This window comes from Muscardinus avellanarius (genome assembly GCF_963383645.1).
Source record: "Muscardinus avellanarius genome assembly, chromosome: 2".
NCBI classification, from domain to species: domain Eukaryota; kingdom Metazoa; phylum Chordata; class Mammalia; order Rodentia; family Gliridae; genus Muscardinus; species Muscardinus avellanarius.
Genome location: NC_137787.1, coordinates 37,328,408 through 37,343,454, shown reverse-complemented (window position 1 = coordinate 37,343,454; position 15,047 = coordinate 37,328,408). Strand labels below are relative to the sequence as shown.

Sequence of the window (15,047 nt, the reverse complement as noted above, 5' to 3'; positions counted from 1 at the left end):
AAAATAGGATATTTTAATATTTAATAGAATTTAATACAATGTTGAAGAGAAATTACTATTTTGGTTCCTTTTTTAAAATGTATATTTTAGCTGGGCGTGGTGGTGCACGCTTGTTATCCCAGCATTTGGGAGGCAGAGACTGGAGGATCGTGGTTTGCGGACAGCCTCAGCTACTTAGTGAGGCCCTCTGCAACTCAATGAGACCTGGTTTCAAAATAAAGAATAAAATAGGGCAGGGGGTGTAACTCACAGGTCAAATGCCTCTGGGTTTCACACCCAGACCCACAAATAAAATAAGGCGGTGGTGTTGCTCAGAGGTAGAATGCCTCTGGGTTCAATGTCCAGTGCCACCAAATAAATAAATGAATAAATAAATAAATAAATAAAATGTATGACTTTGATGAACTGGAAGCAATGCTTCAAATCAATCCCACACTTTCTAGAATAATATCATCTGTTAACTAACATAGTACTAAATTTACCACAAATTCTTCTAACAATCCTAACAATAATAGAAGATATATATCAAATAATTCAGTCATAAGAATGTAGAGAAATCAAAGCTGGGCATGGTGGTACATGCTTGTAATCACAATAGTTGGGAGGCTGAGACAGGAGAATTGCAAGTTCATGGCCAACCTCAGTTACCTGGAGGCCTGCTGCAACTTAGTGAGACCCTGTTTCTAAATAAAAAAATAAATAGGGCTGAGGGAGTAGCTCGGAAGTAGAATGCCTCTGGTTTCAACCTCAAGCACTACCACCACCAATAAAAAAGAATATAAAGAAATGAGATGTTGTTGAATTTAGATCAACTTGGGGTTCCACATCTATTCATATTCTCATTTTTATGCATTTATTCAAGGTAATAGTGACTCTTAGGGATAGTATAAAGATATATATAAAAGAAGTGGAGGGGAAGGCCGCATCTTCCATAGTCATATAAAGAAGGATCTCTAAAACAGTACCTATTTCTCTGGGTCCCTAGGTCATGCACATGCAACACCATTAAATGAAGTTAAGGTCAATCTGGGCAAATGAGCAAGGGCAGAAAGGGTAGATACAGATTCTTACTGAGCATGCTCAAATTTCGAATGCACCAAAGAGCAAAAGACTTCCTTAAGGTTGTTTATAAATGTTTTGGCTTTAAAACACACAAAAATATGTAGCCTCTTCTAAAACTACGTGGTTAACTTCATAAATTAATGTAAAGATTCCACAATGGAAATACATGAAAGTAATGAGAAAACTATTTGGCTGTAGTTCCCTCCTTTAAAACAAAGCTAACTCCTATGGAATTACATGCAAAACAGCAAGTAAATAATTTCTTGGGAAAGCAAAGTATAGACAGTGAGGGGAGGTGGTATATAAGAAATTCTCATTTTGAGAAACCTACATTATAGAAACAAGGATCTACTAGGATATCTGATCTCTAAATAATACATTTCAATTCCATTTGGGAACTAAATAATATGACCATTATTTATAATACATTATAAAATGTAGTGTGCATGGGATAGCACAATTATAAAGGAAAATGTTAGTAATTTACTTGACATAGGCAACTTAATACACAGATTATAAAAAGTCAATCAATACCAGTATATTCTGTCAAAAGAATAAGAAACTCTTATTAACTGAACATCCTAGAATTACAGATAAATTGGCTAGCTCCACTTCAATTTCCCAAATATACTTACTAATGTTTTAAAACTCTTCATAGTTTGTGTGTGTTTGTGTGGAAGGGGGCATTAGGGACTGAACCCAGGGGCATTCTACCGTTGAGTTACACCCCTAGCCCTATTTTATTTTTATTTTGAAACACGGTCTCATGAGGTTGATGAGAGCTTCACTACTTGCTGAGGTTGTCCTTGAACTTGCGATCCTTCTATCTCAGCTTCCCAAGCACTAGAGTTATAAATGTGTACCCCTATGCCAGGCTTCACAGATTTTTAAAGAATAAACTATTGTATAAATGCATCATATTGACTAATAAGGCTCACATCATTGGGTGCATTTTTTTCTTTCCTAATGTTAGAATAAACATGCTCAGTAATGAAAAATTTCCAAGCATTTGCAGACCCTTTGGATACAGGCCCCTGCCTTGTTAGTAGCCATGCCAAGCTATTCTTAGATTACACAGGGATGCACACTCCAGGCCAGCACAAATGGTAACTAAAGATTGTACCTAACCTGGTACTAAGCATATGGGGAAGAGAGGTGCTTTGCAAGGAGGGGCTAATACACCCCAGGGTACTGGAAACACACACTAGAATGGAAAGCTGTTCTGCTTGGGGACAGAGAGCCAGGATCCTTCTCCAGCAACTGCCTCACTGCCTTCTGCCTCCTCATCTCTGTCCTACCCTCTGTTGTGGCTGCTGCTGAGTTGGGCTCCGGCGAGCCATGCTCAGGGGTCCTGCGCACCAGCACCTCCCCCTCTTGCACACGTTTGATCCCTAGGTCAGTGGAGCCGTGTTGGATCGGGGAGCCAGGAATACTCGAGTCAGCCTCGTTTGAGAAGTCAAAGCCATCTGGGATTCAACATATAAAATTTTAGTGCTTTTGTGCTGCTCTATTCTTTTCTGAGCATTTTGACCCAGGCAGATAAGAGAATGTATATATGGATATGATATTAACACAAACACTATTTATATAATTACATGTGTGCGCACAGCTTGCACACACATAAGGCGGCAGATGAACAATGGGAGGTTTGCAAATGATTAGGACAGAAAAATAGGGATCATTAAAATGACAATATTTCCTAGGCAAGAGAGCTCGACTATTCAAATACCACAATGTATTAATACTGCTCGGTTCAGCACTTGTAAAAAAGGAAAAGATAAAAAAACCCAAAAACAATAATCAATTATTTTATGAATAGCTTGTATTATACTGTTAGTTTGGTCAGTTATATAGTTTTCTCCCACAATGCTCATACACGCACCTTTTTTTCCCCCAGTAAGTTAACAGACTCAAAGAAACTTTTTCCTATTCTTTTACTAAGTCAAAAGCAGACAAAAATTAACCTGATCTTATTTTTCTGTTTTAACATTCATACAGTAGTCTAACATCTATTTACTTTATAAATATACACATACTTATATTAAAATAGCATTAAGCATTTAATCAATCACATTTCTGGTGCTGTTTTAAAAAGTAAAAAAAAATTTTTAAATTATCTAGAGTACTATACTATCACCTGTCTATACAAACAGTGATAAATTTATTTGAATCCATGGGTAGATTATGGGGACTTCGTACTTACCTTCTCTCCTCCATCTATGACGACGGATTGAAGCTGTTGTAATTGCAGTCCGAGAAATCCTGGGCACTGTTGGAGTGACTTCCACCTTGAGTACTTTCTGTCCTTCTTGTGAAGAATCAGGAGCATCAAATGGTAATGAGTTTTTCATGGCATTGGCAACCTAAAATAGTAATATAAATCTATACAAATTTACAACCAACATGCATCTTTTTTTTTTCTTTTTTTGCAGCACTGAGTATTGAACTCAGGGACATTCTAACTGTGAGCTAAATCCTGAGAACAATTTTACTTTTATTTTGAAATATTTATTCACAAAGTTGCTTAGACTAACCTCAAACCTGTGATCCTTCTGTGTCAGCCTCCCAAGTACTGGGATTACAGACATGTGCCACCATGCTCAGCTACCAGCATGCATCATTGCTTATTTTATACTTCATGTTCCCATAATTTTTTGAATATGTATTTAAAACATGTAGTATGATAACATATAAAAGTACAAATGTGTCAGGATGTTTGTTATCTCCAATATTTTGTATTCTTTAGAGCAGGCTTTACAAATGAGAATTTATTTTAAAAAATGTGAGTCACAAGGCTGTGGGCATAGCTCAGTGGGAATGTACCTAAGACCCTGGGTTTGATTCCTAGCAAAAAAACAAACAAAAACAAACAAAAAACCCCAAACAACAAAACAGTGAGTCATATCCCACTGATTCCTTGAAGTTCTTAACTTTTAAAGAGAAAAGGTATTCCAAAGAAAAAGTGTTATATCCTGATATAAAATAATTAGAAAAAGCTTCTGATTCTTCACATGGTAAATAACATGCCGAATTTAAACTCTGACAAACATTAGGCTTTTCTCCATTCCTCTGTCCCCATAAGGATAAATTTTTCCTAAAGACTAATATTTTGTCCTACTACTTTTGGCTATCCTAGAAAAGATGGAGAGAACTAGTTGTTCTGTAATTGCCATTAGATTAATCCGTGTGTGTGTGTGTGCGTGTGTGTGTGCGTGTGTGTGTGTGTGTGTGTGTATGTGTGTGTGTTTTACTGAGAACTGAACCTAGGTGCATTCTATGTCTGAGGTATATCCCCAGCCCTACTTAATTTTTTTTTTGCAGTTCTGGGGATTGAACCCAGGGGCATTCTACCTCTGAGCTATACTCCCAGCCTTTTTTTGTTTTTTTTAAATTTTACTTTTTGAAACAGTATTTCACTAAGTTGCTGAAGCTAGTTGTGAACCTGTGATCCTCCTGTCTCAGTCTCCCAAGTACTGGGATTATAAGCATATGCCACCATGCACAGCTCTATTTTATTATTTTGAAATAGGGTCTAAGTTGCTAAGGGTCACTATATTGCTGAGGCTAGCCTCCAATTTAGAATCCTCTGTCTTAGTCTCCCAAGTACTGAAATTAGGTGTGCACATGCAGCCCATGTTTGTTTGTTTGTTTCTTTTTTTTTTTTTTTTTTGGTACTGGAGATTGAATCGAGGGACATTCTATCTCTGAGCTACACCCCAGACCTATTTTATTTTCAAACAGGGTCTCACTAAATTGTGGAGGACCTAACTAGGTTGCTGAGGCTGCCTGCAAACCTTTAATCCTCCTGTCTCAGACTCCCAAGTACTGGGATTACAGGTATTTGCCACCATGCTCAGATGGCTCTAGATTTTTTTTTTCTTGCCAGTACTGGGGATGGAACCCAAGGGTATTCAACCTGAGCTATATACCCAGCCCTATTTTATTCTTTATTTGGAAACAGAGTCTCACTTAGTTGCAGAGGGCCTGACACTTTGCTGAGGCTGGTCATGAACTTGCTATCCTCCTGTCTCAGCCTCCCAAGTACTGGGATTATAAGCATGTGCCACCATGCCCAGCTTGCCCACCCCCTTTTTTTTTTGCGGTGCTTGGGATGGAACTCAGAGGCATTCTACCTTCAAGCTACACCCCCAGCCCTTTTTTATTCTTTATTTTATTTTATTGCGGGTCTAGAGAAGGAACCCAGAGGCATTTGACCTCCGAGCTACACCCCCTGCCCTATTTTTTATTCTTTATTTTGAAACATGGTCTCACTAAGTTGCAGAGGGCCTCACTAAGTAGCTGAGGCTGTCTGCGAACCTCGATCCTCTGGTCTCAGCCTCCCGAATCCTGGGATTACAAGCGTGCAGCACCACACCCGGCTTTTATTCTTTATTTTAAAACAGGGTCTCGCAAGGCATGTTGGCACATGCTTGTAACCCCAGTACTTGGGAGGCTGAGACAGGAGGATCGCATAGGTTCGAAGCCAGCCTCAGCTACTTAGTGAGGCTTTCAGCAAATGAGTGAGACCCTGTTTCCAAATAAAATATAAAATATGTCTGGGAGTGTAGCCCAGAGGTAGAAAGCCCCTGGGTTCCATCCCAAGTACCACAAAAAAGAAAAGAAAAAAAAAAAAAAAAGAAAAAAAAAGAAAACAGGGTCTCATTGAGTTGCAAAGGGTCTCACTAAGTAGCTGAGGTTGTCAATGAACCGCAATCCTCCTGTCTCACCCTCCCCAATGCTGGGATTACAAGCATGTGCCACCACGTCCGGCTATAAACCATGAATTTAAAGAGTCTCATAAATGCATGACATTACAATGATGATGTAATCTGTGATGTATTTGTTTTCATGTAACCCTTACGGAAAAATTAGGGATACTGAGATTTTAAAAAAAGGAATTACAGTATCAAAGAATTACTGAAGACGCTATCTTAATATTTAGCTTACAATATAAATAAGATATAAATGCAAGATACACGAAAAAAAGGCTTTTAAAAAAGTACTAAAAGTTGAAATTGAACAAATAACCTTTTTTTTTTTTTGCGGTACTGAGGATGGAACCCAGGGGTATTCTACCTCTGGCTATACCCCCAGCAATATTTTTTATTCTTTATTTTATTATTATTAATTTTTTTGGTGGTACTGGGGGTAGAAACCAGGGACTTTCTACTTCCAGGCTATACTCCTGGACCTATTTTATACTTTATTTGGAAACAGGGTCTCACTAAGATGCTGAGAGCCTCATTAAGTAGCTGAGGCTGGTTTCAAACCTGTGAGATCCTCCTATCTCAGCCTCCCAAGAACGGGGATTACAAGCATGCACCACCATACCCCGCTTTTATTCTTTATTTTGAAGCAGGGTCTCACTGAGTTGCAAAGGGCCTGTGGCTGAGGCTGTTTGCCAAACCCGATCTTCCTGTCTCAACCTCCCAAACACTGGGATTACAAGCTGCGCCAAAACGAATGGCCACAAATAAGATTCTTAAAATACTATTATAAAAATACTACAAAAAGCTTAGAAAACTAGGAAGAGAGCTGAGCGTGGTGGCACACCCTTGTAATCCTAGTACTTGGGAGGCTGAGACAGAGGATCCTACAAGTTTGAAGCCAACCTCAGCTACTTAGTTAGGATCTCAGCAACTTAGTGAAACCCTGTTTCCAAATAAAATATAAAATAGGTCTGGGAGTGTTGCCCAGTGGTAGAAAATGTTGGGGTTCCATCCCTACTACTGCAAAAAAATTTTTTAAAAGTAAAAAGAGAAAAGAAACTTAGGAAGAATTAAAAATTCATTAAGTCAAGTCACTTAGATAACAGCATTTTGTGTTTCTTATGTCTTGTCTAGATTTTTTTTAAAAGGTGTATACTGCTTTTTCACTTAAACAGCTAGCATTTTTCTTTAGTATAAAATTTAAAAGATAATTATGTCAAGTAAATATCATGTAACTTAAATCATTCTCAAGCCAGAGGTGTTGGTGCACACTTGTAATCCCAGCATCTGGGAGGCTGAGACAGGAGGATCGTGGTTCACAGACAGCCTCAGCTACTTAGTGAGGCCCTTTACAACTCTCAGTGAGACCCTGTTTCAAAATAAAGAATAAAAAATAGGGCTGCGGTATAGCTCAGAGGTAGAATGCTCCTGGGTTCCATTCTCAGTACCACACACACACACACACAAAAAAAAAAACCAAACAACAACAACAACAACAACAACTCTGCTGCGGAACATTTAGAACACGTAACACTCCAAACCCTATTTTTTATTCTTTATTTTGAAACAGGGTCCCACTGAGTAGCAAAGGGCCTAAGAAGCTGAGGCTGTCCGCGAACCGCAATCCTCCTGTCTCAGCCTTCCAAATGCTGGGATTACAAGCCTGTGCCAACACACCCAGCTCTATTTTTATTCTTTAATATTTAAAATAACACTGTAATGTTTTCCCCATGCCTGTTAATGTTATTTAAATTTGTTTCCTGGGATACACTGCTAGACAAAGGATAGAGAAAGAAAGAAAAGAAACACATTACCAAATTGCTTCTGCAGATAGAGTTGTGCTATAATACCACGGTAACATAAACAATACCTCTTCACTCCCCTACTGGATGTTCGCATTTGTTTTTTAATTATTTATGTTTTTGACATGTAGGGGAGTATGAAATCTTTTATATGGAATAATATAATTGGCTTTTTCTTGTCATGACTATTGAAAATATTGTTCTTGTATATGCACTGCATATTTAATTTTGCTTTTAAAAAAGAATAGTGCAGAATTTGGATAGTTATGTGAGGAGAGGTCAATTTCCTTTTAGTAACTATTCCTGCTTCTTAAGATTAGAAAGGCTTCCCTTTTTTAGAAATCTGAATATTTAACATTTTTTCTCTTTTCTTAATAGACATCAAAACATTTAATTCTTTAATTTATCTGAACTTTATCTTCCTTTATTATTTTTTTATTTTTTATTTTTTGATGGTTACTGGGGGTGGAACTGAGAGCCTTTCTACCTCCAAGCTATACTCCCAGACCTATTTTATATTTTTTGGAAACACGGTCTCAACTAAATTGCTGAGAGCCTCATTAAGTAGCTGAGGCTGGCTTTGAACCTGTGCAATCCTCCTGTCTCAGCCTCTCAAGCACGGGGATTATAAGCGTGTGCCACCACGCCCTGCTTCCCTCTCTTTATATTTTTTGTGGTGTTAGGGGTGGAACCCAAGGGCATTCTACCTCTGAGCTATACCCCCAGCCCTATTTTTTACTATTTATTTTGAAACAGGGTCTCATTGAGTTGCAAAGTGTCTCACTAGCTGAGGCTGTCCTTGAACCGCAATTCTGCTATCTCGGCCTCCAAAATGCTGGGATTACAAGTGCACACCACTTCACCCAGCTTTATCTTCATTCATTCATTCATTCATTCATTCATTCATTCATTCATTTATTGGATTCTGAGGATGGGACCCAGCGATATTCGACCTCCGAGCTATACCCCCTACCCTATTTTTTATTCTTTATTTTGAAACAGGGTCTCACTGAGTTGCGGAGAGCCTCACTAAGTAGCTGAGGCTGTCTGCAAACCATGATCCCTCGGTCTCAGCCTCCCAAATGCTGGGATTCCAAGTGTGCACCACTATGTTCGGCCCTCTTCCTCTCTTTAAACTGAATAGGGCCTTCTTTAGGTACAAATATGTGTAATAAAAATGAATAAACCCATGTGTGGTGGCATACACTTGTAATCCCAGTACTTGGGAGGCTGAGACAGAATCACAGGTTAGAGAGCCTCAGTAATGTATCAAGGTTTTCGGCAACCTAGCAAGACTTTGTTTCAAAAAAAAAAGGGGGGGGGGGACTGAGAGAATGGCTCAGTACCACACACACACAAAAGAGAATAAATAAAGACAAATAAAGACAAATATGGTAGCGCATGCCTATAATCCCAGTACCTGGGAAACTGAGACAGGAAGACTGCAAATTTGTGATCCTGTTTCTGACAAGTCGGGTCCCTCCCACTTCCCACAGGGGCAGAACCCTGGAAAAGGAGGAGACTCTGCTAGGTGATGTTGCGAGAGGGGCAGCGTTCCCATGCATAGTCCCACCCCCAAGAAATATGCCTTAAAAGAGAAGCATTACCCTTTCAGCCTCAGAGGGGCTTGCAGGTCTCTGGGAGGTCCAGCCCCCATCCCCGAGAGGACCCCATAAAAACTTACCGCGCTTCCTCATCTCTTTACTGCGCATACCTAACAGTTGCTAAATAAAAAATAAAAATAAAGCCGGGCATGGTGGCACACACTTGTAATCACAGTACTTGGGAAGCTGAGACAAGAGGATCACAGGTTCACAGCCAGCCTCAGTTACTTAGTGAGAGCCTATGCAACTTAGACCCTATTTCAAAATAAAGAATAAAAAATAGGGCTAGGGGTGTAGTTTGGAGGCTGAATGCCCCTGGATTTCATCCTTAGTACCAAAAAATAAATAAATGAAAATAAATAAAATAAAAATAAGAGTTGGGGGTCTAGCTTGAAGGTAGAATGTCCCTAAATTTAATCCCCAATATCAAAAACAAATACAGCCAGGCATGGTGGCACATGCTTGTAAACCCAGTACTTGAGAGGCTGAGACAAGAGGACTGCAGGTTCATGGCCAGCCTCAGCTACTCAGTGAGGCCCTCTGCAACTTAGAGACTTTGCTTCAAATTAAAGAAAAAAAAAATAGAGCTGGAGGTGTAGCTCAAAGGTGTCCCTTGGTTCAATCCCCAGTACAAAAAACAAAACAAAAATGGAGTAAATAAACCAGTGTGGTGGTGCATATCTATAATCACAGCTACTCCGGAAGCTGAGGAAAGAAGATCCCAAGTTTAAGGCTAACCTATGCAATTTAGCAAGACCGTGTCTTTTTTTATTATTTACTTATTGTTTGTTTGTTTATTTATAGTGCTGGGGATGGAACCCAAGGGCATTCTACTTCTGAGCTACACCCCAGCCCTATTTTTTATTCTTTATTTTCAAACAGGGTCTCACTGTGTTGCAAAGGGCCTAAGTAGCTGAGGCTGTTTGCAAACTGCAATCCTCCCATCTCAGCCTCTCAAATGCTGGCATTTCAAGTGTGTGCCACCATGCCTGGCTTAGACCTTATCTTAAAACAAAACAAAACAAAAAAAGGCGGGGCGGGGCTGATGATATAGCTCAGTCTTAGAGTACCCTGGGTTCCTAGGTTCAATTCCCAGTACTACTAAGAAAGAAAAAAGAAAGGAAGAAAGGAAGGATGGAAGGAAGAAAGAGAAAGAAAGAGAGAAATGAATGAAACTGTTGGGCATGGTGGCCCACGCCTCTAATCCTAGTACTTGGGAGGCTGAGACAGGATGATCATTGGTTCAAGGGCAGCCTCAGCAAGTTGTAAGACTCTCATTAACCCAGCAAAACCCTGTTTCAAAATAAAAATAAAAAATAGGGCTGGAGATGTAACAGAGGTAGAATGCCCCTGGGTTCAATTCCTAGAACACACACACACACACACACACACACACACACACACACACACACACAGACACACACACACACACTGTATATGTTTGTATGACTTTGAACCTAAGATGTTTAATTATAAGTATATATATATATATATATATATATATTTTTTTTTTTTTTTTTATAGAACAGAACAAATAATTTACCAATAGTGGTTGAGAAAAGAGCTCCAGTTGAGCTCTATAAATGATGTCATCAAGAACTTCCTGGCCAAGGTCCCACTGTCCATTATACCTGTGGAAAAGCAAATCATTTACTATCTTTAGTAAATATCTCTAATCTTCAAAGCAACTTTTTAAAAAATTGTTGTAAGTCCTACTATTTTGGTTGTAAAACAGATTTTTACATCAGTTTCTTTGTTCTGGTCCTGAAGGCTGAGCCCAGCAGTTTTTGTCACTGAGTTATGTTCCCAAATTCATCTTTAAAAAAAAAAAAAATTGAGATAAGATGTCCCTAAGTTGGCTTTCCTGGTCTCAAACTTGTGATTCTACCACCACATCTTCCAGAGAAGCTAGGATTCTAGGCATGTACCACCAAGCCTGACTTGCTGGCAAGAAAACTGGACAAAAATTAAACATCAATTATTATTTTTTTGGGGGGGTGGCACTGGGGTTCCTGGAAACCCTTCTACCTCCGGGCTACACTCCCGGACCCATTCTTATATTTTTTATTTGGAAACAAGGTCTCTTAAGCCAGCACAGCTGGCTTCAAACCTGCACGATACTCCTGCCTCCTCCTCCCAAGTGCGGGGATTACAAGTGTGCGCCACCACACCCAGCAACATCAATTATTTTCAATCATATCGTTTCTAAATTGTCCTAGTTCTGGTTATAATAACAAAATGGAGCCGGGCGTGGTGGCACACGCTTGTAATTCCAGCGTTCGGGAGGCTGAGACAAAACAAAAACAAAATGGAGATTTCAAATACTATGTTTAGTTTACACATGTTTCCTCACATAATTAATCAAATGCATTCATGAATATCTAGGCTATGAACTTTATAGAAATAATATTCCATATAGAAAACCTGACAATTTCTTTTTTTTTTCTTTTTCTTTTTTTGTGGGTCTGGGGATGGAACCCAGGGGCGTTTGACCTCCAAGCTACACCTCCTGCCCTACTTTTTATTCTTTATTTTGAAACTGGATCTCACTGAGTTGGGGAGGGCCTCACTAAGTAGCTGAGGCTGTCTGTGAACCACAATCCTCCAGTCTCAGCCTTCCGAATGCTGGGATTACAAGCGTGCGGCACCACGCCCAGCTTCCTGACAATTTCTAAAATGACTCCAGTTTTTTTTTTTTTTTAGTCTTTTTAGTTTGTGAAATGGCCTCACTGAGTTGTGAAGGGCCTGGATAAGCAGGGTGTCCAGGAACCACAATCCTCCAGTCTCTACCTCCCAAATACTGGGATTACAAGCATGTGCCACCACGCCTGGCTTGACTCCAGTCTTAATAGCTATCTGCTATACACTGACTATTTTTAAAGTACTATAAGAAGAACTTATTAGAAAAACAGGAGAAGAGGCCCATAATGGAACAAAAGATTGTTATGTCTGATATGGGAAATATAAAAAGATTCAAAACATTAGGAAGACCTCACATAATTTCATATTCCACCTACTTACATGGCATAATAAACCCCTGTAAGAAGCTGCACCATAAATTCAGGATCCAATACTATTCGACCACAGAGTTCTTTCCAGTGTTTTTCATGTTGTCGTGGAAACCCACTTACACAAACCCTAGGAAAAATATCGTATTTTTCATGTTATTTCTTTATTCATTAAATATAGTTTTTGCTTTCATAAATTCATTGACTCAATTATTCATTCCTCAAATATTTACTGACGCCAGCTATATGTTGGCACTGTTCTGAGCCTTGCACAGTCATAAGAGGTAAAAGATTAGAAAGTAAAATCCATATGCTCATATAGCATACATTCTTGTAAACCATTATATCTATTAAAGCAACAACTTTAGCTGGGCATGTTGGTGCACACCTGTAATCCCAGTACTTGGGAGGCTGTGACCAGAGGATTACAGGTTCAAGATTGGCCTCAGCAATTTAGTAAGACTCTCAACAACTTAAAAGACCCTGATTTAAAACAAAAATTAAAAAAGAACCAGGGCAAAGCTTGGAAGTAGAAGGCCTCTGAGTTCAATCCCTAACATCAAACAATAACTTTTCTCAAATAGCTAACAACCTCCTTTTTTTATTTTTTTGCGGTACTGGGGATGGGACCCAGGGGCATTCTACCTCCAAGCTATACCCCTTGCTCTAGATTTTATTCTTTATTTTGAAACAAAAGCTCTCACTGAGTTGCAAAAGCTGGCCACATTAAGCCCGGATCCTCCTGTCTCAGCCTCCCAAATGCTGGGATTGTAAGTGTGTGCCACCACACCTGGCTTAAACTAAAATTAAAAAAAAAAAGTGTCAAATACACAAATATTTATGACAAGTATGTATAATGTAGTGATCAATAAGAGACTGCAAGTTGAAAACTGCATTATATTAAAAAAAAGTTGTGCAGAAAAAGTAGAGAAAAGGGGACAGTGTAATGTCAGGCTATTAAAAAAGAGGTTTGCTTATTTATTCCTCAATGGATGAGGGTGGATATCAAACCTTTGTGGTATTTACATTATATCAATCTATCCATCCAACCATCCATCCATCCATCCATCCATCCATCCATCCATCCATCCATCCATTTACCCACCCACCCACCCACTCGCTCACTCACTCACTGCACTGGAAGTTGAACAAAGGTACACCTGAGCTAATATACCCAACCCTTTTTATTTTTTAGTTTGATCTTGCTAAATTACTGAGGCTGGACTCAAACCTGCAGTAAGCCACTGCACCTGACTTACATTACATTCATTGAATATATGTCAGGGATGGTGGCACATGCCTGTAATCTTATTACTTGGGAGGCTGACATAGGAGTACCATAGGTTTATAGCCAGCCTCAGCAACTTAGTGAGACTAAGTTAAAAAAAAAAATAGGGCTATGGGTTTGGCTCAGAGGTAGAATGCCCTTGAGTTTAATCCCCAGTACCAAACCAACAACAAAAAAGATAATCTAAGTATAACTAATTTAGATTGATCATCCCTTAATTAGGAAAATTAATGAGTTTTGTATAAAGAGGATCACACATTTGTCCCAGTAACAAAACATATGTGGCAGACAGACTCTTGAAAGGAATCCCTATGATCCCTCCTTCCTGGTATTTACATTCTTTGTCATCACTTCTCCTCTACGTGAAGATGGAATTTGTGAAGTGATGGGATTCTCCAATTCTGTGTATTTGGCTATGTGATCCTATTACATAAGGTAAAGGGTCTTGCTGGTATCTTTCTCACTTCTTCCCTGGCTTTGAAGAAGGGGCTGCCCTGTTGTAAATTGCCTGTACTGGGAGGTCCATTTGGCATGGAATTGAAGATGGACAATGGCAGATGGCCAACAGGAAACTGATGGTCAGCTAGACTGTTCTTTCTACAATGGAAACAATGCAACCAACACCAGATAGCAAGATTTGCTGCATTTAGCAGCATTTTCAAGTCCTTGATACCTGGACCAGGACCCTAAAACCACAGAACAGAATGAGAATGTTTTGTGGTACAGGGGATTAAACTCAAGGGTAATCTACCTCTGAGCTAAACCCCCAACACTGTTTTATTTAATTTTTATTTTGTTTTTGGTACTGATTACTGAACCCAGGGTTTTCCATCTCTGAGCTTAACCCCCAGCCCTCTTCATTTTTTGTGTGTGTGGATCTGGGGATGGAACCTGGGGGGCATTTGACCTCCCCCTGTCCTATTTTTTTCTTTTTTATTCTTTATTTTGAAACAGAGTCTCACTAAATCGCGAAGGGCCTAAGTAGCTAAGGCTGTCCACGAACCGCGATCCTTCCGGTCTTAGCCTCCTGAATGCTGGGATTACAAGTGTGTGCCACCACACCCAGCCCTTTTCAAGTTTTATTTAGAAACAGAGTTTCATTAAATTGCTGAGACTGGCCTCACACCTGCAACCCTCCTATCTTGGCTTACCAAGTAAGGGAATTACAAGCATGCGCCACCACACCCACCCCAGAAAACATACTACCTACAGCCTTATAAAACTCTAAGAGGTCTCAGCTAACTTATGTCTAGATTCTAGGCTCATAAAATCTGTGAAATAATGTCATTTTTGTTTGTGTGTGTGTGTTACTGGAAATTGAACCCAGGAGCATTCTACCTCTAAGCTACACTCCTAGCTCTTTTATTTTGAAATAGGGTCTCAATAGGTTGCTTAGTCTTGCTACATTATTGAGGTTATCCTTGAATCTGAGACCTTACTGTCTCAGTCTTTCAAGTATTGAAATTACAGGTCTGTGCCACCACACCTGACTAGTTCATACTTTTTTTTTTGGTAATGGGGATGGAACCCAAGGACATTCTACCTCCAAGCTACACCCACGGTCCTATTTTTTA

At 39.4% G+C, this 15,047-nt stretch overlaps 1 protein-coding gene across 2 annotated transcripts in view; it reads right to left on the bottom strand.

Moving 5' to 3' along the window:
- Positions 1-15,047, bottom strand: part of HYCC2 (hyccin PI4KA lipid kinase complex subunit 2) — a gene marked incomplete at both ends in the record, with an annotated part of 40,846 nt that overhangs the window by 4,500 nt on the left and 21,299 nt on the right. The window contains 4 exons of one of the 2 annotated variants that reach the window (XM_080689635.1): positions 2,361-2,528; positions 3,266-3,425; positions 10,721-10,808; positions 12,199-12,315. In XM_080689635.1, the coding sequence (XP_080545761.1) occupies positions 2,361-2,528; positions 3,266-3,425; positions 10,721-10,808; positions 12,199-12,315 (533 nt within the window). The remainder of the gene's footprint in view (positions 1-2,360; positions 2,529-3,265; positions 3,426-10,720; positions 10,809-12,198; positions 12,316-15,047) is intronic. The other variant, XM_080689636.1, reaches the window with a different exon arrangement.